This window comes from Oncorhynchus nerka, linkage group LG24 (genome assembly GCF_034236695.1).
Source record: "Oncorhynchus nerka isolate Pitt River linkage group LG24, Oner_Uvic_2.0, whole genome shotgun sequence".
Classification (NCBI taxonomy): domain Eukaryota; kingdom Metazoa; phylum Chordata; class Actinopteri; order Salmoniformes; family Salmonidae; genus Oncorhynchus; species Oncorhynchus nerka.
In genome coordinates, this window is record NC_088419.1 from 6,539,641 (window position 1) to 6,562,474 (window position 22,834).

Consider the following 22,834-nt stretch of genomic DNA (forward strand, 5'->3'; position numbering starts at 1 on the left):
TAAGCAAAACAGCTGGTTTAAAGCCGTTCCAGCATGACTACGTAGCGGGTCCTCTAAATCATCAGTAGAACCATGTGACGAGTTTAACAGTTTAATATCAAAGGGATTAGACAGATACAGCAACCATCAATCAATCACCGTATGACAACACGCTGCATAACAGAGAACATCTGCCAATTTCAAGAAGAAGAAAAATAAAAAGGAGGAGGAGAAGAAGAAGAAGAAGAAGAAGAAGAAGAAGAAGAAGAAGGAGGAGAAGAAGAAGAAGAAAAAGAAGGAGGAGGAGAAGAAGAAGAAGGAGGAGAAGAAGAAAAAGAAGGAGGAGGAGAAGAAGAAGGAGGAGGAGAAGAAGAAGAGGAAGAAGAAGAAGAAGAAGAAGAAAGAAGAAAAGAAGAAGAGAAGAAGAGGAGAAGAAGAAGAAGAAGGAAGGAGAAGAAGGAGAAGAAGAAGAAGAAGAAGAAGAAGAAGAAGAAGGAGGAGAAGAAGAAGAAGAAGGAGAAGAGGAAGAAGAAGAGGAAGAAGAAGAAGAAGAAGAAGAAGAAGATTTGTACATAAGTTTGAGTTGTACATGAGTTTTACAGATCAATATTATTTTCCAGCACATTGTGTTTGGGTCCGATTTTTAAATTTATTTTTAAATTCAAACATGTCAAGAAAGTCTTCAAAGGGAGTCGCGGTGGGTGTTTTGGAAGAGTGCTAAATGGCTAATAGCCACAGAATAATATCTTTCTCCATCTGTAAAGGTCCTTCCTCCCTCCGCTCCGTTCGCATTCGAAGACGACAAAAAAAAATGGTCGCTGCTTTTTTGGTTGGACAAAAAAAATTATAATAAAAAAAATAATAATCTTGGCTTCTATCTCTTCTGCTCACTTTACTTTCCATTGCAAACCCTGCAGGCATTCTCTCTACTCTCTCTCTCTCTCTTCTCTCTCCGTCTCATAGTTTGTCCTTTCTCCTTTCCCTCTAGCTGTCTTTGGATACGGCAGCTAGTCTGTCCTTTCTCCTTTGTGTGTTATGAATAATGCCCAATGTTTGTAGGAAGGTGAAGGAAACCCAGTTTGTTAAACATGTCAAAATGAAACGATTTGGCGTCTCTCTCTCTCTAAACCCCCCAAAAAAATGAAGTTAGAATCGCAAAGTCTAACATACTATGTCCTCCTCACACGAGGATAGGGTCCTTCAGTTCAAGTGGTGTTAAGAGCCACGTGGCAGGCAACATAGTCCGAATACAAAATAACATGGATGGTGGTAGTTTTCTACAGCTAGGCAGGCTGGCTGGCTCTAGTGCCCCAATACAGGTCACCTTCCGTGGGACAACCCCACCACCCTACTCCCAGGCTTCGGGCCTACTCCCGAACCTCTTCAGCTGCATTTGCAGGATTTGACGATCATGTTGGACAGCTGCTCTACTTTAGGGGTACGTCCAGAGTAGTAGAGAATGGTAAGAGGCTCCAGGTCCTGGGGAACGCAGCAGGGAGAGGCTGAAGCCTCTGGGTTCAGAGTGTTATACAGGCTCAGCAGCTACGGAGAGACAGGAAATAGATATTTAGGTGTTTCTGATGTGGAAGTTGAATGTTGATTCAACTGTCCTGTCCCACTACAGAAATAAACACAAGTAAATACATGAGCCCTAATAAGCTGTCTTGGCTGATCAGAATTTTATTTTTTATTGATTTCTGTACATGGTGTTATTGATCATATCGCGGGATATAATTTATCAGTAACTACTGAGCAGCAGAGGGACTTCTGCTTCTGCTTATGGCCATGGTGCAAATAACCTGCCCTCACCTGTGTGTGTGGTGTCAGACTGCCCTTACCTGTGTGTGTGCGGTGTCAGATTGGCCTTACCTGTGTGTGTGTGTGGTGTCAGATTGCCCTCACCTGTGTGTGTGTGGTGTGAGATTGCCCTCACCTGTGTGTGTGGTGTCTGATTGCCCTCACCTGTGTGTGTGGTGTCAGATTGCCCTCACTTGTGTGTGTGTGCGGTGTCAGATTGGCCTCACCTGTGTGTGTGTGTGTGTGGTGTCAGATTGGCCTCACCTGTGTGTGTGTGTGGTGTCAGATTGCCCTCACCTGTGTGTGTGTGTGGTGTGAGATTGCCCTCACCTGTGTGTGTGGTGTCTGATTGCCCTCACTTGTGTGTGTGTGTGGTGTCAGATTGCCCTCACTGTGTGTGTGTGTGTGGTGTCAGACTGCCCTCACCTGTGTGTGTGTGGTGTCAGATTGCCCTCACCTGTGTGTGTGGTGTCAGACTGCCCTAACCTGTGTGTGTGGTGTCAGATTGGCCTCACCTGTGTGTGTGGTGTCAGATTGGCCTCACCTGTGTGTGTGGTGTCAGATTGCCCTCACCTGTGTGTGTGTGTGGTGTCAGATTGCCCTGACCTGTGTATGTGGTGTCAGATTGCCCTGACCTGTGTGTGTGGTGTCAGATTGCCCTGACCTGTGTGTGTGGTGTCAGATTGCCCTGACCTGTGTGTGTGGTGTCAGACTGCCCTCACCTGTGTGTGTGTGTGGTGTCAGACTGCCCTCATCTGTGTGTGTGTGGTGTCAGACTGCCCTCACCTGTGTGTGTGGTGTCAGAATGCCCTCACCTGTGTGTGTGGTGTCAGACTGCCCTCACCTGTGTGTGTGGTGTCAGACTGCCCTCACCTGTGTGTGTGGTGTCAGACTGCCCTCACATGTGTGTGTGTAGTGTCAGACTGCCCTCACCTGTGTGTGTATGGTGTCAGATTGCCCTCAGCTGTGTGTATGGTGTCAGACTGCCCTCACCTGTGTGTGGTGTCAGACTGCCCTCACCTGTGTGTGTGGTGTCAGACTGCCCTCACCTGTGTGTGTGTGGTGTCAGATTGCCCTCACCTGTGTGTATGGTGTCAGATTGCCCTCACCTGTGTGTGTGTGGTGTCAAGACTGCCCTCACCTGTGTGTGTGGTGTCAGACTGCCCTCACCTGTGTGTGTGTGGTGTCAGACTGCCCTCACCTGTGTGTGTGGTGTCAGATTGCCCTCACCTGTGTGTGTGTGGTATCAGACTGCCCTCACCTGTGTGTGTGTGGTGTCAGATTGCCCTCACCTGTGTGTGTGTGGTATCAGACTGCCCTCACCTGTGTGTGTGGTGTCAGAATGCCCTCACCTGTGTGTGTGTGGTGTCAGACTGCCCTCACCTGTGTGTGTGGTGTCAGACTGCCCTCACCTGTGTGTGTGCGGTATCAGACTGCCCTCACCTGTGTGTGTGTGGTATCAGACTGCCCTCACCTGTGTGTGTGTGGTATCGGAGCTCCTCAGGTAAGGGCAGGGCCCAGAGCAGTAGTTAGCGAAGTATCCTTTAGGCTCGTGGATCCACTTCCAGTCCAGGTCCCGACGGAAGTCGATGTAGAGACGACGTACACAGCAGTTCTCCTCAACAGTGCTGGGGGGGTACAACAAACTACGGTGAATCATCACTCATCACTCACTTATACAACAATGTCTCAGCTTTGATAACTTTTCAGTTTGAACTCAAGGATTTTCTTATTAAACACAAAAAACTTTAGTTCAAGTCAGATATAGCTGCAGTTAGTTACTGCTACTGCACGAGGGGTCGTGGTATATGACCAATGTACCATGACTAAGGACTGTTCTTAGGCACGACGCAACGCAGAGTGCCTGGATACAGCCATTAGCTGAGGTGCTCTTATTGCTGTTATAAACTGGTTACCAATGTAATTAGAGCAGTAGAAATAAATGTTTTGTCATACCCCGTGGTATACGGTCTGATATACCACAGGCTGTCAGCCAATCAGCACTCAGGATTCGAACCACTCAGTTTTTATTCAAGTTTATCTCATCTTGATCAACCAACACATGTTGAATGGTTTGAGGTGGAGGAGAGGGGGTGGAGGAGAGGGGGATTGAACCTTCTTCTACTGCTGTTAATGTTACAGCAGAGATGTATTTGCTGACGTCTGGTTTACAAACCCTGCTAATTCAAAGGAGCCCTTCAGGACTGAGACATCTCCATGACGATCGGTGGAAACAGAAGTGACAACAGTTTCAGTGGTGGGCGTCCTTACGAGAAGCAGTAGTTGGTGTCCAGGGCCCGTTTGCGTCTACGTGGCTGTGGGTCCAGACGGTGAGGAGGGATCATCATGAGGATGAGATGAGGCAGGGACCGCTCCTTCTGTTTCTTCAACCTGCCCAGGTCCCAACGACCCTGCTCCTCATACTCCCCTTCTACCCCTACAGCAGAGAGGTCAGAGGTCAGACAGTATTATGTTCCGTGCCCTGACTCTAACCCAGGTCCCAACGACCCTGCTCCTCATACTCCCCTTCTACCCCTACAGCAGAGAGGTCAGAGGTCAGACAGTATTATGTTCCGTGCCCTGACTCTAACCCAGGTCCCAACGACCCTGCTCCTCATACTCCCCTTCTACCCCTACAGCAGAGAGGTCAGAGGTCAGACAGTATTATGTTCCGTGCCCTGACTCTAACCCAGGTCCCAACGACCCTGCTCCTCATACTCCCCTTCTACCCCTACAGCAGAGAGGTCAGAGGTCAGACAGTATTAAAGGTCCCAGTTCTCATACTCCCCTTCTACCCCTACAGCAGTGAGCAAGCAGAGGTCAGACAAATCATGTTGTGACTCTAACCCAGGTCATGCTTAACTCCCCTTCTAACAACAACAAAAAATGCAATTACACTTTTTATTGCCAGTTCGCAGTTCATAGTTCACAGTTCATAGTTCAGTTGTCAGACAGGATTAACCGATCCAGATCTGAAAGCTATGTTGTGACAGTCATGTTAAACAAAAAATGCTAGCACTTTTATTGCCAGTTGTTCATAGCAGTACATTGCCTCCAGATCTGAAAGCTACATTGCCTAGCAGTACATTGCCTAGCAGTACATTGCCTAGCAGTACATTGCCTAGCAGTACATTGCCTAGCAGTACATTGCCTAGCAGTACAATGCTAGCAGTACACTGCCTAGCAGTACATTGCCTAGCAGTACATTGCCAGTTATTGGTTGGCGACAAAAATAACAACAGCAAAAAAGGACTTGAGGTTTTCCCCGGTTTGAAAAGACCCCACGAAGAAGAGAATGTTATACCTTTACTGACCTTTGAACTTGACCTCCAGCACCTCGTTCACATTGTCGATGATGTCACCGTTGGGGTTGAAGGTGTGGCACGGGCAGTGTACGCTGATCTCCAGACCCAGGTTGGTCTCTGACAGGAGAGAGGCATCATGGGGAAGATGAGGTCATCTTCACACACCAACTCAAAAACGGGAAAAATTACCGCTTGTGGTGTTTTTTTTTGGATTGTTTACTTTTGTTGATGTTGTTGTTGATGTTCTTGAGTTAGTATGTCACTGGAGTCTATACAAAACTCGTAACGGTGGAAATAATTTTCTTGTGAAAGACAGTAGAACAACGAACCAATGAATCGAGTGGGATCAGCTCACCTCTGTACATCAGCCACTCCTGTACCGTCTCTGTCACGTCGAAGGAGACCCATTCTGGCGTTCCCTTGGTCAGCACGTTCTTAGCTCCGATGTAGCGTTGTTTAGCTATGTGCTCGTCTGGCCTCAGGATCTGAAAACCAAGGTTGGGGGGGGGGGAGTTACTGCATATGAACAATACAATGATCCACTACACTGATGTAGAAATATAACAGGTGCTGTTGAAACTTGAGGAGACAGCAGTCTATATTTATCAGAAGCCTGGAGAAGTGAGAAGCATTCGCTATTGAAAAAGGATAATCTTTATAACCCTCAAATTCCAACCTGGAACTCGAAACTAGTTCAATCAGGGTCTGATTTAGACCTGGGACACCAGGTGGGTGATTCCCCTCTAATCAGGGACCGATTTAGACCTGGGACACCAGGTGGGTGATTCCCCTCTAATCAGGGACCGATTTAGACCTGGGACACCAGGTGGGTGATTCCCCTCTAATCAGGGACTGATTTAGACCTGGGACACCAGGTGAGTGATTCCCCTTTAATCACGGACCATTTAGACCTGGGACACCAGGTGGGTGATTCCCCTCTAATCAGAGACTGATTTAGACCTGGGACACCAGGTGAGTGATTCCCCTTTAATCAGGGACTGATTTAGAACTGGGACACCAGTTGAGTGATTCCCCTTTAATCAGGGACTGATTTAGACCTGGGACACCAGGTGGGTGATTCCCCTTTAATCAGGAACTGATTTAGACCTGGGACACCAGGTGAGTGATTCCCCTTTAATCACGGACCATTTAGACCTGGGACACCAGGTGGGTGATTCCCCTCTAATCAGATACTGATTTAGACCTGGGACACCAGGTGGGTGATTCCCCTTTAATCAGGAACTGATTTAGACCTGGGACACCAGGTGAGTGATTCCCCTTTAATCACGGACCATTTAGACCTGGGACACCAGGTGGGTGATTCCCCTCTAATCAGATACTGATTTAGACCTGGGACACCAGGTGAGTGATTCCCCTTTAATCACGGACCATTTAGACCTGGGACACCAGGTGGGTGATTCCCCTCTAATCAGAGACTGATTTAGACCTGGGACACCAGGTGAGTGATTCCCCTTTAATCAGGGACTGATTTAGAACTGGGACACCAGTTGAGTGATTCCCCTTTAATCAGGGACTGATTTAGACCTGGGACACCAGGTGGGTGATTCCCCTTTAATCAGGAACTGATTTAGACCTGGGACACCAGGTGAGTGATTCCCCTTTAATCACGGACCATTTAGACCTGGGACACCAGGTGGGTGATTCCCCTCTAATCAGATACTGATTTAGACCTGGGACACCAGGTGGGTGATTCCCCTCTAATCAGGGACCGATTTAGACCTGGGACACCAGGTGGGTGATTCCCCTCTAATCAGGGCCTGATTTAGACCTGGGACACCAGGTGGGTGATTCCCCTCTAATCAGGGCCTGATTTAGACCTGGGACACCAGGTGGGTGATTCCCCTCTAATCAGGGTCTGATTTAGACCTGGGACACCAGGTGGGTGATTCCCCTCTAATCAGGGCCTGATTTAGACCTGGGACACCAGGTGGGTGATTCCCCTTTAATCAGGGACCGATTTAGACCTGGGACATCAGGTGGGGGATTCCCCTCTAATCAGGGACTGGTTTAGACCTGGGACACCAGGTGGGTGATTCCCCTCTAATCAGGGACTGGTTTAGACCTGGGACAACAGGTGGGTGATTCCCCTCTAATCAGGGTCTGATTTAGACCTGGGACACCAGGTGGGTGATTCCCCTCTAATCAGGGTCTGATTTAGACCTGGGACACCAGGTGGGTGTAATTAATGATCAGGTAGAACAGAAAAGCAGCAGTAGTCTGGCCCTCAGTGGTTAGATGTTAATACCCCTGCTTTATGGCATTACCGCATGGCACCAAATGCCATAGATTCTGGAGCAGACGCTTTTGAGACTGATGATTGTAGAAGGTTTGAGGTCAATTCAGTTTTCAATTAAAAAAGTGAATCGGCATCCATACAGGCTCAATGAAACTCTCACATTATTTGAAAGGGAACGACTACTAATTTAACTCATGTGTGGTGCTGGTCTGCTGACAGTATTCTGCCTAAAGCTCTGAACACACCAGAGTTACCCTGCCCAGAGCCAGACCCTGCACACATTCTCCAGGACTCACCAGAGTTACCCTGCCCAGAGCTCTGAACACATTCTCCAGGACACACCAGAGTTACCCTGCCCAGAGCTCTGAACACATTCTCCAGGACACACCAGAGTTACCCTGCCCAGAGCCAGACCCTGCACACATTCTCCAGGACACACCAGAGTTACCCTGCCCAGAGCTCTGAACACATTCTCCAGGACACACCAGAGTTACCCTGCCCAGAGCTCTGAACACATTCTCCAGGACACACCAGAGTTACCCTGCCCAGAGCTCTGAACACATTCTCCAGGACACACCAGAGTTACCCTGCCCAGAGCTCTGAACACATTCTCCAGGACACACCAGAGTTACCCTGCCCAGAGCCAGACCCTGCACACATTCTCCAGGACACACCAGAGTTACCCTGCCCAGAGCTCTGAACACATTCTCCAGGACACACCAGAGTTACCCTGCCCAGAGCTCTGAACACATTCTCCAGGACACACCAGAGTTACCCTGCCCAGAGCCAGACCCTGCACACATTCTCCAGGACACACCAGAGTTACCCTGCCCAGAGCTCTGAACACATTCTCCAGGACACACCAGAGTTACCCTGCCCAGAGCTCTGAACACATTCTCCAGGACACACCAGAGTTACCCCGCCCAGAGCCAGACCCTGCACACATTCTCCAGGCCTGACGAGAGCTGGAGTTAGGGTCTGGCGGCTGGCTACCCACCACCAAACCACAGCTGGCTTTTACTGGCTGAGGCTCTCTTGCCCTTCCTCAGTTGGAACTGGGAAGTTTGAGAAATGGGTCTTGTGGAATAATAAGCGACTAGATTTCATGTCTGTGTTAGTATGGTAAACCTATCTAAGTGAACTGAAACTTGCTTAGGTAGACACATTTCTGGTTAAAGTCTACTACAGATCATGCTCCGTAACAACAAAAGCTGTTGATTTGTTGATGTGCTTTAAAAAAAAAAGAATGTCTGAGTGATGGAGGTATGTACTGTGTTTCCTCTACCAGGCAACCCCCCCCCTTACCTAAAGTGATTGACTTCAATTGGTAGTAATTGACAATGGCTGCGTTCCAAACGGAACGGTCTAAGACACAGCATCTCAGTGCTAAAGGCGTCACTACAGACACCCTGGTTCAAATCCAGGCTGTATCACAACCCGGCTGTGATTGGGAGTCCCATAGGGCGGCGCACAATTGGCCCAGAGTCGTCCGGTTTTGGCCGGTGTAGACCGTCATTGTAAATAAGAATGTGTTCTTAACTGACTTGCCTAGTTAAATAAAGGCTAAATGATACAGAATGAAGGAATAGGGTGCCCAATGTTGATGCCTTAGGACCTGGAAGTTGCTTTGGGGGCCTGTGGCCTGTGCCCCCCCCGCCTAGAAATGAAACTAGGGGGGAAAGACTGTTAACGCTGTCAGGTTGAGTTGAAGATCTCTGAAGGACATGGAGAGACGGAAGGGTACCTTTACACACCTGGTAGAGCTCCACCCTCTGTTCATTCCTATTGGCAGCAGAGTTTGGAACCCTCAGAGCTCGGAACTCGGCTCGGAACAGGTTGGTGGAATTCCTCTCCATCACTGAGATGTTGAAACGGAACACTTTGGAAGTGATTCCTTTAGGACAGTAGGGAAGGTCATCTGTAGCACAGAGAGAGGAGGCCACAGTCAGTAACAATCAACCTTAGATTAAGTTACTACTAAGCTTAACTGGTTGGAGATGATGACATTAGGGAGAGTAGGGAAGGTTGTTGGAGACAGTCAGGAGACAGTAGGGAAGGTTGTTGGTGACAGACAGGAGACAGTAGGGAAGGTTGTTGGAGACAGCCAGGAGACAGTAGGGAAGGTTGTTGGAGACAGACAGGAGACAGTAGGGAAGGTTGTTTGAGCCAGAGAGGAGAGTAGGGAAGGTTGTTTGAGCCAGAGAGGAGACAGTAGGGAAGGTTGTTGGAGACAGACAGGAGACAGTAGGGAAGGTTGTTGGAGACAGACAGGAGACAGTATGGAAGGTTGTTGGAGACAGACAGGAGACAGTAGGGAAGGTTGTTGGAGACAGACAGGAGACAGTAGGGAAGGTTGTTGGAGCCAGAGAGGAGACAGTAGGGCAGGCTGTTGGAGACAGACAGGAGACAGTAGGGAAGGTTGTTGGAGACAGTCAGGAGACAGTAGGGAAAATTGTTGGTGACAGTCAGGAGACAGTAGGGAAGGTTGTTGGAGACAGACAGGAGACAGTAGGGAAGGTTGTTGGAGACGGACAGGAGACAGTAGGGAAGGTTATTGGAGACAGTCAGGAGACAGTAGGGAAGGTTGTTTGAGCCAGAGAGGAGACAGTAGGGCAGGTTGTTGGAGCCAGAGAGGAGACAGTAGGGCAGGCTGTTGGAGACATACAGGAGACAGTAGGGCAGGTTGTTGGAGACAGACAGGAGACAGTAGGGCAGGTTGTTGGAGACAGATAGGAGACAGTAGGGAAGGTTGTTGGAGACAGTAGGGAAGGTTGTTGGAGACAGAGAGGAGACAGTAGGGAAGTTGTTGGAGACAGAGAGGAGACAGTAGGGAAGTTGTTGGAGACAGACAGGAGACAGTAGGAAAGGTTGTTGGAGACAGAGAGGAGACAGTAGGGAAGGTTGTTGGAGACAGAGAGGAGACAGTAGGGCAGGTTGTTGGAGACAGACAGGAGACAGTAGGGAAGGTTGTTGGAGACAGACAGGAGACAGTAGGGAAGGTTGTTGGAGACAGTAGGGAAGGTTGTTGGAGACAGACAGGAGACAGACAGGAGACAGTAGGGAAGGTTGTTGGAGACAGATAGGAGACAGACAGGAGACAGTAGGGAAGGTTGTTGGAGACAGATAGGAGACAGAGGAGACAGTAGGGAAGGTTGTTGGAGACAGAGAGGAGACAGTAGGGAAGTTGTTGGAGACAGTCAGGAGACAGTAGGGAAGGTTGTTGGAGACAGACAGGAGACAGTAGGGAAGGTTGTTGGAGACAGACAGGAGACAGTAGGGAAGGTTGTTGGAGACAGTCAGGAGACAGTAGGGAAGGTTGTTGGAGACGGACAGGAGACAGTAGGGAAGGTTGTTGGAGCCAGAGAGGAGACAGTAGGGCAGGCTGTTGGAGACAGACAGGAGACAGTAGGGCAGGTTGTTGGAGACAGACAGGAGACAGTAGGGCAGGTTGTTGGAGACAGATAGGAGACAGTAGGGAAGGTTGTTGGAGACAGTAGGGAAGGTTGTTGGAGACAGAGAGGAGACAGTAGGGAAGTTGTTGGAGACAGAGAGGAGACAGTAGGGAAGTTGTTGGAGACAGACAGGAGACAGTAGGAAAGGTTGTTGGAGACAGAGAGGAGACAGTAGGGAAGATAGTTGGAGACAGAGAGGAGACAGTAGGGCAGGTTGTTGGAGACAGACAGGAGACAGTAGGGAAGGTTGTTGGAGACAGACAGGAGACAGTAGGGAAGGTTGTTGGAGACAGACAGGAGACAGAGGAGCCAGTAGGGAAGGTTGTTGGAGACAGTAGGGAAGGTTGTTGGAGACAGATAGGAGACAGACAGGAGACAGTAGGGAAGGTTGTTGGAGACAGATAGGAGACAGTAGGGAAGGTTGTTGGAGACAGTAGGGAAGGTTGTTGGAGACAGAGAGGAGACAGTAGGGAAGTTGTTGGAGACAGTCAGGAGACAGTAGGGAAGGTTGTTGGAGACAGACAGGAGACAGTAGGGAAGGTTGTTGGAGACAGACAGGAGACAGTAGGGAAGGTTGTTGGAGACGGACAGGAGACAGTAGGGAAGGTTGTTGGAGACAGACAGGAGACAGTAGGGAAGGTTGTTTGAGCCAGAGAGGAGACAGTAGGGAAGGTTGTTGGAGACAGACAGGAGACAGTAGGGCAGGTTGTTGGAGACAGACAGGAGACAGTAGGGAAGGTTGTTGGAGACAGACAGGAGACAGTAGGGAAGGTTGTTGGAGACAGACAGGAGACAGTAGGGAAGGTTGTTTGAGACAGACAGGAGACAGTAGGGAAGGTTGTTGGAGCCAGAGAGGAGACAGTAGGGAAGGTTGTTGGAGACAAACAGGAGACAGTAGGGCAGGTTGTTGGAGACAGACAGGAGACAATAGGGCAGGTTGTTGGAGACAGAGAGGAGACAGTAGGGCAGGTTGTTGGAGACAGTCAGGAGCCAGTATGGAAGGTTGTTTGAGCCAGAGAGGAGACAGTAGGGCAGGTTGTTGTAGACAGTCAGAAGACAGTAGGGAAGGTTGTTTGAGCCAGAGAGGAGACAGTAGGGCAGGTTGTTGGAGACAGACAGGAGACAGTAGGGCAGGTTGTTGGAGACAGACAGGAGACAGTAGGGAAGGTTGTTTGAGCCAGAGAGGAGACAGTAGGGAAGGTTGTTGGAGACAGACAGGAGACAGTAGGGCAGGTTGTTGGAGACAGACAGGAGACAGTAGGGAAGGTTGTTGGAGACAGACAGGAGACAGTAGGGAAGGTTGTTGGAGACAGACAGGAGACAGTAGGGAAGGTTGTTTGAGACAGACAGGAGACAGTAGGGCAGGTTGTTTGAGACAGACAGGAGACAGTAGGGCAGGTTGTTTGAGACAGAGAGGAGACAGTAGGGAAGGTTGTTGGAGACAAACAGGAGACAGTAGGGCAGGTTGTTGGAGACAGACAGGAGAGTAGGGAAGGTTGTTTGAGCCAGAGAGGAGACAGTAGGGAAGGTTGTTGGAGCCAGAGAGGAGACAGTAGGGAAGGTTGTTGGAGACAAACAGGAGACAGTAGGGCAGGTTGTTGGAGACAGACAGGAGACAATAGGGCAGGTTGTTGGAGACAGAGAGGAGACAGTAGGGCAGGTTGTTGGAGACAGTCAGGAGCCAGTATGGAAGGTTGTTTGAGCCAGAGAGGAGACAGTAGGGCAGGTTGTTGTAGACAGTCAGAAGACAGTAGGGAAGGTTGTTTGAGCCAGAGAGGAGACAGTAGGGCAGGTTGTTGGAGACAGACAGGAGACAGTAGGGCAGGTTGTTGGAGACAGACAGGAGACAGTAGGGCAGGTTGTTGGAGACAGACAGGAGACAGTAGGGCAGGTTGTTGGAGACAGACAGGAGACAGTAGGGAAGGTTGTTGGAGACAGAGAGGAGACAGTAGGGCAGGTTGTTGGAGACAGACAGGAGACAGTAGGGCAGGTTGTTGGAGACAGACAGGAGACAGTAGGGAAGGTTGTTGGAGACAGTAGGGCAGGTTGTTGGAGACAGAGAGGAGACAGTAGGGCAGGTGTTGGAGACAGACAGGAGACAGTAGGGCAGGTTGTTGGAGACAGACAGGAGACAGTAGGGAAGGTTGTTGGAGACAGAGAGGAGACAGTAGGGCAGGTTGTTGGAGACAGACAGGAGACAGTAGGGCAGGTTGTTGGAGACAGACAGGAGACAGTAGGGAAGGTTGTTGGAGACAGTAGGGCAGGTTGTTGGAGACAGAGAGGAGACAGTAGGGCAGGTGTTGGAGACAGACAGGAGACAGTAGGGCAGGTTGTTGGAGACAGACAGGAGATACTAGGGAAGGTTCTCTGTAAAAGACAAGCAGAGGAAGACAGTAATGTTTGAACACTTTGGAGGTAATGCCTTTGGGGCAGTAGGGCAGGTTGTCTGTAATGGACAGAGGAGAAAGAGGAGACAGCTCAGTAATCATTGAACACTTTGGAAGCTTGGGACAGTAGGATATATGGTCTGTAAGAGACAGAGGACAGAGGAGAAAGAGGAGACAGCTGAGTAACGCATGGGACCGTTTTAGGGCGAGGACAGAGAGGAGATAGAGAGGACAAAGTTCAGTAATGCTTGAAGTGATACCCTTAGGACAGTCGAGCAGGTAATCTGTAAGAGAAGGAGAAGAGACAGAGAGGAGTCAGAGAGGAGACAGAAGATGTGACAGAGAGGACATAGAGGAGACAGAGAGAACAGAGAGACAGATAGGGGACAGAGAGGAGACAGAGGGGGGACAGAGAGGAGACAGAGGGGGGACAGAGGGGAGACAGAGAGGAGACAGAGGGGAGACAGAGAGGGGACAGAGGGGGACAGAGAGGAGACAGAGAGGGGACAGAGGGGAGACAGAGGGGAGAGAGAGGAGACAGAGAGGTGGAGAGAGAGGAGACAGAGAGGGGACAGAGGGGAGACAGAGAGGAGACAGAGGGGAGAGAGATGAGACAGAGAGGGGACAGAGGGGGAGAGAGAGGAGACAGAGAGGGGACAGAGGGGGAGAGAGAGGAGACAGAGAGGAGACAGAGGGGAGAGAGAGGAGACAGAGAGGGGAGAGAGAGGAGACAGAGGGGACAGAGAGGAGACAGAGGGGGACAGAGGGGAGACAGAGAGGAGACAGAGGGGAGACAGAGAGGGGACAGAGGGGGACAGAGGGGGACAGAGAGGAGACAGAGAGGAGAGAGAGGGGAGACAGAGAGGGGACAGAGGGGGACAGAGGGGGACAGAGAGGGGACAGAGGGGGACAGAGAGGAGACAGAGGGGAGAGAGAGGAGACAGAGGGGAGAGAGAGGAGACAGAGGGGAGACAGAGAGGAGACAGAGAGGAGACAGAGGGGGACAGAGAGGAGACAGGGGGACAGAGAGGAGACAGAGGGGAGACAGAGAGGAGACAGAGAGGTGGAGAGAGAGGACACAGAGGGAGAGAGAGAGGGGACAGAGGGGAGAGAGAGAGGAGACAGAGAGGGGACAGAGGGGGAGAGAGAGGAGACAGAGAGGAGACAGAGGGGAGAGAGAGGAGACAGAGAGGGGAGAGAGAGGAGACAGAGGGGACAGAGAGGAGACAGAGGGGGACAGAGGGGAGACAGAGAGGAGACAGAGGGGAGACAGAGAGGGGACAGAGGGGGACAGAGGGGGACAGAGAGGGAGACAGAGAGGAGAGAGAGGAGACAGAGGGGAGACAGAGAGGGGACAGAGGGGGACAGAGAGGGGACAGAGGGGGACAGAGAGGAGACAGAGGGGAGAGAGAGGAGACAGGGGAGAGAGAGGAGACAGAGGGGAGACAGAGAGGAGACAGAGAGGAGACAGAGGGGGGACAGAGAGGAGACAGGGGGGACAGAGAGGAGACAGAGGGGAGACAGAGAGGAGACAGAGAGGTGGAGAGAGAGGACACAGAGGGGAGAGAGAGAGGAGACAGAGGGGAGACAGAGGTGAGACAGAGGGGAGACAGAGGTGAGACAGAGGTGAGACAGAGGTGAGACAGAGGGGAGACAGAGAGGGGACAGAGAGGAGACAGAGAGGTGGAGAGTAATGCTTGAACAGTTTGGAGGTGGTGCTTTTGGGTCGTCTGTAAATAGTAAAAGAACCAGCTCAGCTCGCTTTCAAATAAACATGCAGATAGATTGTTAGATACTTTTCAAACCTCTTCTCTGGGACCCCCAGACGTTTCACAGATATTTTGTAGCCGTGAACTAGCCCACCTTATTCAAATAGTCAGGGGCTTAATGATTAGTTGAAAAGTTGTTCTCGTTCTGAAACACTTCAAATACTTGGAACGGCTAGGGGGTCCCAGAGGAGATGATGACAACGGCTAGGGGGTCCCAGAGGAGATGATGACAACGGCTAGGGGGTCCCAGAGGAGATGATGACAACGGCTAGGGGGTCCCAGAGGAGATGATGACAACGGCTAGGGGGTCCCAGAGGAGATGATGACAACGGCTAGGGGGTCCCAGAGGAGATGATGACAATGAGCTTAATCAGTGAACTTCAGATGGGGTTTTTTCCACATCGCAAAGAAATGTCAGCTTTGGTCAGAGTGAACGAATGTCCCATGTATATCGAATACCTTTTTCAGACAAGCAATTGATACCCTCATGAAAATAACGTGGGGTAGTAGACTTAGCCAGTGAGCAAAACTGGTTGAAAATTCTACTTTTTTAGCGTCTTTTCAACCAAAAATATGTATTTTCAAAGTCTTTTCAAATTCTTGTGCTCATAGGATAAGAGACAGAATGTGGATGTCAGTTTTACGTTGAACCACCCTGATAAATCAACAGAAATAGTGGATTTTGTAGTTGCTTCCTCCTCAACATAGCTCATCTCTTCAGGACCAGTAGATACCACATTTCCTCCTCAACGTAGCTCAGACCAGTAGATACCACATTTCCTCCTCAACGTAGCTCAGACCAGTAGATACCACATTTCCTCCTCAACGTAGCTCATCTCTTCAGACCAGTAGATACCACAGTTACTCCTCAACGTAGCTCATCTCTTCAGACCAGTAGATACCACAGTTACTCCTCAACGTAGCTCATCTCTTCAGACCAGTAGATACCACATTTCCTCCTCAACGTAGCTCATCTCTTCAGACCAGTAGATACCACATTTCCTCCTCAACGTAGCTCATCTCTTCAGACCAGTAGATACCACATTTCCTCCTCAACGTAGCTCAGACCAGTAGATACCACATTTCCTCCTCAACCTAGCTCATCTCTTCAGACCAGTAGATACCACATTTCCTCCTCAACGTAGCTCATCTCTTTTGAGGCTGACTTGGCATCAAGAACCCTGCTAAGATTCCTCTACTGTCACCAGTAGCCTTCTTTCTATGACTGGGCAACCCGTTGCTTTCTGGAGCTCCATATGACCAGGGCCCTGAGTAGTGCCCTGTATCGGTAATAGGATGCCATTTGGAACACAGAAAGTAACCCTTAACCATGTACCGCAGTCGATGTCCTGGAGCGTCTGTGTTTCCATGGCAACCGGCATGGAATGTGATAACGCGTTTCCGTTATCAGCTGAAGTCACTGGGCTATATTCTGCATCTTGACTGTGTTACGCAGCCGGAGAGGAAGAAGGGAACATTTATTTTCTAAGTGAACTAGCGTCCCTGTTTGGTTTGGAGTGACTTCACCTCTGTGGTATTTGGTGTATCAAAAAACCCTGCTGTCCTCAGTGTGGTGGGAGTGACCCCTAGAACAGACCTTCACTCATATTAATCAGTGCTGATTTAGATTCAGGTCCTCTCTGTCCATATAATCTTATTCATTATGATCTAAAAGGGAAAACAAATCCTATATCAGCACTCTTACTGTGAATTTATGAATTCTGGGCCAGACCAGACCAGCCCAGCCCAGGCAAGACCAGACCAGACCAGCCCAATCCAGATGAGCTCCAGTCCTGACCGGGCCACACCAGCCCAGACCAGCCTTTCCCAGACACAACCACACCAGCCCAAACCAGCCCTTTCCAGACCCAACCACACCAGCCCAAACCAGCCAAGACCTTCCCAGACCCAACCACACCACCCCAGCCCAGACCAGCCATTCCCAGATCCAGACCACACCAGCCCATCCCTAGACCAGTCCAGAACCAACCCAGAGCCTGCACTCACAGTTCCTCTGCCCCAATCACACAATGACTTTCTAAACAACTCATACCCTCCACTCCTCCATCCCTGTCTTGCTGCTATATGCCAGATAGACGTTCCATTCTATAAAAGGAGCCCCATGTCTGTCTTCTGTCTCCCAAAACACTTGACATTTGCCTTTCTTTACCCTCCTACCTCTCTTCTTGCTGCTTAATTTGCACCTGTCAGAGATTTGAGTTTAGACATGCACCTTAGATCTGGCAAAGGTCAAATGTCAACCTAAGGCCTTTCAGCGGGAACGGTCAGGAGCTAACGTGTTTGCCCACACTACATTAAAGAGGTCAGGCAGAAAGGGAGCGATGGCACTGGCCTGGAGTCAATGGTTTTTCCCTGAAAGAGGGACTTCTTCAGGACGAAGGGGAGCGATGGCACTGGCCTGGAGTCAATGGTTTTTCCCTGAAAGAGGGACTTCTTCAGGACGAAGGGGAGCGATGGCACTGGCCTGGAGTCAATGGTTTTTCCTCTGAAAGAGGGACTTCTTCAGGACGAAGGGGAACGATGACACTGGTGGTTCCTCTGAAAGAGGGACTTCTTCAGGACGAAGGGGAGCGATGGCACTGGCCTGGAGTCAATGGTTTTTCCTCTGAAAGAGGGACTTCTTCAGGACGAAGGGGAACGATGGCACTGGCCTGGAGTCAATGGTTTTTCCTCTGAAAGAGGGACTTCTTCAGGACGAAGGGAAACGATGACACTGGTGGTTCCTCTGAAAGAGGGACTTCTTCAGGACGAAGGGGAGCGATGGCACTGGCCTGGAGTCAATGGTTTTTCCTCTGAAAGAGGGACTTCTTCAGGACGAAGGGGAACGATGGCACTGGCCTGGAGTCAATGGTTTTTCCTCTGAAAGAGGGACTTCTTCAGGAAGAAGGGGAACGATGACACTGGCCTGGAGTCAACAGTGGTTCCGTTGAAAGAGGGACTTCTTCAGGAAAAAGGGGAACGATGACACTGGCCTGGAGTCAACAGTGGTTCCTTTAAAAGAGGGGCTTCTTCAGAAAGCAGGGGAGCGATGGCACTGGCTCGGAGTCAAAGGTTTTTCCTCTGAAAGAGGGACTTCTTAAGAACCTGTAACCAGAGAGAGGGAGAGAGCCGGAGAGAGAGGGCGAGAGCCGGAGAGAGAGGGCGAGAGCCGGAGAGAGAGAGGGCGAGAGCCGGAGAGAGAGAGAGAGAGGGCGAGAGCCGGAGAGAGAGGGCGAGAGCCGGAGAGAGAGAGAGGGCGAGAGCCGGAGAGAGAGAGAGGGAGAGAGAGGGCGAGAGCCGGAGAGAGAGGGCGAGAGCCGGAGAGAGAGAGAGGGCGAGAGCCGGAGAGAGAGAGAGGGAGAGAGAGGGCGAGAGCCGGAGAGAGAGGGCGAGAGCCGGAGAGAGAGAGAGGGCGAGAGCCGGAGAGAGAGAGGGCGAGAGCCGGAGAGAGAGAGAGGGCGAGAGCCGGAGAGAGAGAGAGGGCGAGAGCCGGAGAGAGAGAGAGGGCGAGACCCGGAGAGAGAGAGAGGGCGAGAGCCGGAGAGAGAGAGAGGGCGAGACCCGGAGAGAGAGAGAGGGCGAGACCCGGAGAGAGAGAGGGCGAGAGCCGGAGAGAGAGAGGGCGAGAGCCGGAGAGAGAGAGAGGGCGAGAGCCGGAGAGAGAGGGCGAGAGCCGGAGAGAGAGAGGGAGAGAGCCGAGAGAGAGGGCGAGAGCCGGAGAGAGAGAGAGAGAGGAAGGAGAGCCGGGAGAGAGAGGGCGAGAGCCGGAGAGAGAGGGCGAGAGCCGGAGAGAGAGGGCGAGAGCCGGAGAGAGAGGGCGAGCGCCGGAGAGAGAGAGGGCGAGAGCCGGAGAGAGAGGGCGGAGAGCCGGAGAGAGAGGGCGAGAGCCGGAGAGAGAGAGGGCGAGAGCCGGAGAGAGAGGGCGAGAGCCGGAGAGAGAGGGCAAGAGCCGGAGAGAGAGAGGGCGAGAGCCGGAGAGAGAGAGCGAGAGCGGGAGAGAGAGGGAGAGAGAGGGCGAGAGCGGGAGAGAGAGGGCGAGAGAGGGGGGAGAGAGAGGGCGAGAGAGGGAGAGAGAGGGCGAGAGCGGGAGAGAGAGGGCGAGAGAGGGAGAGAGAGGGCGAGAACGGGAGAGAGAGGGCGAGAGCCGGAGAGAGAGAGGGCGAGAGCCGGAGAGAGAGGGCGAGAGCCGGAGAGAGAGAGAGGAAGAGAGAGAGGGCGAGAGCCGGAGAGAGAGGGCGAGAGAGGGAGAGAGAGAGAGAGGGCGAGAGCTGGAGAGAGAGGGCGAGAGCCGGAGAGAGAGAGAGGGCGAGAGCCGGAGAGAGAGAGGGCGAGAGCCGGAGAGAGAGAGGGCGAGAGCCGGAGAGAGAGAGAGGGCGAGAGCCGGAGAGAGAGAGGGCGAGAGCCGGAGAGAGAGAGGGCGAGAGCCGGAGAGAGAGAGAGGGCGAGAGCCGGAGAGAGAGGGCGAGAGCCGGAGAGAGAGAGGGAGAGAGCCGGAGAGAGAGGGCGAGAGCCGGAGAGAGAGGGCGAGAGCCGGAGAGAGAGGAAGGAGAGCCGGAGAGAGAGGGCGAGAGCCGGAGAGAGAGGGCGAGAGCCGGAGAGAGAGGGCGAGCGCCGGAGAGAGAGAGGGCGAGAGCCGGAGAGAGAGGGCGGAGAGCCGGAGAGAGGGCGAGAGCCGGAGAGAGAGAGGACGAGAACCGGAGAGAGAGGGCGAGAGCCGGAGAGAGAGGGCGAGAGCCGGAGAGAGAGAGGGCAAGAGCCGGAGAGAGAGAGCGAGAGCGGGAGAGAGAGGGAGAGAGAGGGAGAGGGCGAGAGCGGGAGAGAGAGGGCGAGAGAGGGGGAGAGGGCGAGAGAGGGAGAGAGAGGGCGAGAGCGGGAGAGAGAGAGGGCGAGAGCCGGGAGAGAGAGGGCGAGAGAGGGAGAGAGAGGGCGAGAGCCGGAGAGAGAGGGCGAGAGCCGGAGAGAGAGGGCGAGAGCCAGAGAGAGAGGGCGAGAGCCGGAGAGAGAGAGCGAGAGCGGGAGAGAGAGGGAGAGAGAGGGAGAGGGCGAGGAGCGGGAGAGAGAGGGCGAGAGAGGGAGAGAGAGGCGAGAACGGGAGAGAGAGGGCGAGAGCCGAGGAGAGAGAGGGCGAGAGAGGGAGAGAGAGAGAGGGGAGAGCGGGAGAGAGAGGGCGAGAGCGGGAGAGAGAGGGCGAGAGCGGGAGAGAGAGGCGAGAGCCGGAGAGAGAGGGGAGAGAGAGAGAGGGCGAGAGCGGGAGAGAGAGGGCGAGAGCGGGAGAGAGAGAGGGCGAGAGCCGGAGAGAGAGGGCGAGAGCCGGAGAGAGAGAGGGCGAGAGCCGGAGAGAGAGGGCGAGAGCCGGAGAGAGAGGGCGAGAGCCAGAGAGAGAGGGCGAGAGCCGGAGAGAGAGAGCGAGAGCGGGAGAGAGAGGGAGAGAGAGGGAGAGGGCGAGAGCGGGAGAGAGAGGGCGAGAGAGGGAGAGAGAGGGCGAGAACGGGAGAGAGAGGGCGAGAGCCGGAGAGAGAGGGCGAGAGAGGGAGAGAGAGGGCGAGAGAGGGAGAGAGAGGGCGAGAGCGGGAGAGAGAGAGGGCGAGAGCCGGAGAGAGAGGGCGAGAGAGGGCGAGAGAGGGAGAGAGAGGGCGAGAGCGGGAGAGAGAGGGCGAGAGAGGGCGAGAGCGGGAGAGAGAGAGCGAGAGCGGGAGAGAGAGGGCGAGAGCGGGAGAGAGAGGGCGAGAGCCGGGAGAGAGGGCGAGAGCCGGAGAGAGAGGGGAGAGCGGGAGAGAGAGGGCGAGAGCGGGAGAGAGAGGGCGAGAGCGGGAGAGAGCCGGAGAGAGAGGGCGAGAGCCGGAGAGAGAGAGGGCGAGAGCCGGAGAGAGAGGGCGAGAGTGGGAGAGAGAGGGCGAGAGTGGGAGAGAGAGGGCGAGAGTGGGAGAGAGAGGGCGAGAGCGGGAGAGAGAGGGCGAGAGCGGGAGAGAGCCGGAGAGAGAGGGCGAGAGCCGGAGAGAGAGGGCGAGAGTGGGAGAGAGAGGGCGAGAGTGGGAGAGAGAGGGCGAGAGAGGGCGAGAGCCGGAGAGAGAGATCGAGAGCGGGAGAGAGAGGGCGAGAGCGGGAGAGAGAGGGCGAGAGCCGGAGAGAGAGGGCGAGAGCGGGAGAGAGAGTGCGAGAGCGGGAGAGAGAGGGCGAGAGCGGGAGAGAGAGGGCGAGAGCCGGAGAGAGTGTGAGACCTAGGCTTTGTCCTAAATGGCAGTATATTCGCTGTATAATGTACTACTTTAGACCAGAGTAGTAAAGGTCTGGAGTAGTAAAGGTCTGGTGCTGAGTAGTAAAGGTCTAGAGTAGTGAAGGTCTGGAGTAGTAAAGGTCTGGAGTAGTGAAGGTCTGGAGTAGTGAAGGTCTGGAGTAGTAAAGGTCTGGAGTAGTAAAGGTCTGGAGTAGTAAAGGTCTGGTCTGTGGTAGTAAAGGTCTGGAGTAGTAAAGGTCTGGTCTGGAGTAGTAAAGGTCTGGAGTAGTGAAGGTCTGGTCTGGAGTAGTGAAGGTCTGGTCTGGAGTAGTAAAGGTCTGGTCTGGAGTAGGAAAGGTCTGGAGTAGTAAAGGTCTGGTCTGGAGTAGTAAAGGTCTGGTCTGGAGTAGTAAAGGTCTGGTCTGGAGTAGTAAAGGTCTGGTCTGGAGTAGTGAAGGTCTGGTCTGGAGTAGTAAAGGTCTGGTCTGGAGTAGTAAAAGTCTGGAGTAGTAAAGGTCTGGTCTGGAGTAGTAAAGGTCTGGTCTGGAGTAGTAAAGGTCTGGTCTGGAGTAGTAAAGGTCTGGAGAAGTAAAGGTCTGGAGTAGTAAAGGTCTGGAGTAGTAAAGATCTGGAGTAGTAAAGGTCTGGAGTAGTAAAGATCTGGAGTAGTAAAGGTCTGGAGTAGTAAAGGTCTGGTCTGGAGTAGTAAAGGTCTGGTCTGGAGTAGTAAAGGTCTGGTCTGGAGTAGTGAAGGTCTGGAGTAGTAAAGATCTGGAGTAGTAAAGGTCTGGATTAGTAAAGGTCTGGTCTGGAGTAGTAAAGATCTGGAGTAGTAAAGGTCTGGTCTGGAGTAGTAAAGATCTGGAGTAGTAAAGGTCTGGAGTAGTAAAGGTCTGGAGTGGTAAAGATCTGGAGTAGTAAAGATCTGGAGTAGTAAGGGTCTGGAGTAGTAAAGGTCTGGAGTAGTAAAGGTCTGGAGTAGTAAAGGTCTGGTCTGGAGTAGTGAAGGTCTGGAGTAGTAAAGGTCTGGAGTAGTAAAGAGCTGGAGTAGTAAAGGTCTGGAGTAGTGAAGGTCTGGTCTGGAGTAGTAAAGGTCTGGAGTAGTAAAGGTCTGGTCTGGAGTAGTAAAGGTCTGGAGTAGTAAAGGTCTGGTCTGGAGTAGTGAAGGTCTGGAGTAGTAAAGGTCTGGTCTGGAGTAGTAAAGGTCTGGAGGAGTAAAGGTCTGGTCTGGAGTAGTAAAGGTCTGGAGAAGTAAAAGTCTGGTCTGGAGTAGTAAAGGTCTGGAGTAGTAAAGATCTGGAGTAGTAAAGGTCTGGAGTAGTAAAGGTCTGGAGTAGTAAAGGTCTGGTCTGGAGTAGTAAAGGTCTGGAGTAGTAAAGGTCTGGTCTGGAGTAGTAAAGGTCTGGAGTAGTAAAGGTCTGGAGTAGTAAAGATCTGGAGTAGTAAAGATCTGGAGTAGTAAAGGTCTGGAGTAGTAAAGGTCTGGTCTGGAGTAGTAAAGGTCTGGAGTAGTAAAGGTCTGGAGTAGTAAAGGTCTGGAGTAGTAAAGATCTGGAGTAGTAAAGGTCTGGAGTAGTAAAGATCTGGAGTAGTAAAGGTCTGGAGTAGTAAAGGTCTGGTCTGGAGTAGTAAAGGTCTGGTCTGGAGTAGTAAAGGTCTGGTCTGGAGTAGTGA

At 52.1% G+C, this 22,834-nt stretch overlaps 1 protein-coding gene across 2 annotated transcripts in view; it reads right to left on the bottom strand.

Moving 5' to 3' along the window:
* Nucleotides 1–436: 436 nt before the first annotated feature.
* Nucleotides 437–22,834, bottom strand: part of LOC115123908 (transforming growth factor beta-3 proprotein-like) — a 35,023-nt gene continuing 12,625 nt past the window's right edge. Inside the window, exons 2-8 of one of the 2 annotated variants that reach the window (XM_065008573.1) lie at nt 13,438–13,461; nt 9,093–9,256; nt 5,437–5,566; nt 5,091–5,198; nt 4,048–4,213; nt 3,251–3,404; nt 437–1,521 (exon numbers count right to left, since the gene is read on the bottom strand). In XM_065008573.1, coding sequence (XP_064864645.1) covers nt 1,363–1,521; nt 3,251–3,404; nt 4,048–4,213; nt 5,091–5,198; nt 5,437–5,566; nt 9,093–9,256; nt 13,438–13,461 — 905 coding nt within the window. In that variant the 3' untranslated portion in view covers nt 437–1,362. The remainder of the gene's footprint in view (nt 1,522–3,250; nt 3,405–4,047; nt 4,214–5,090; nt 5,199–5,436; nt 5,567–9,092; nt 9,257–13,437; nt 13,462–22,834) is intronic. The other variant, XM_065008574.1, reaches the window with a different exon arrangement.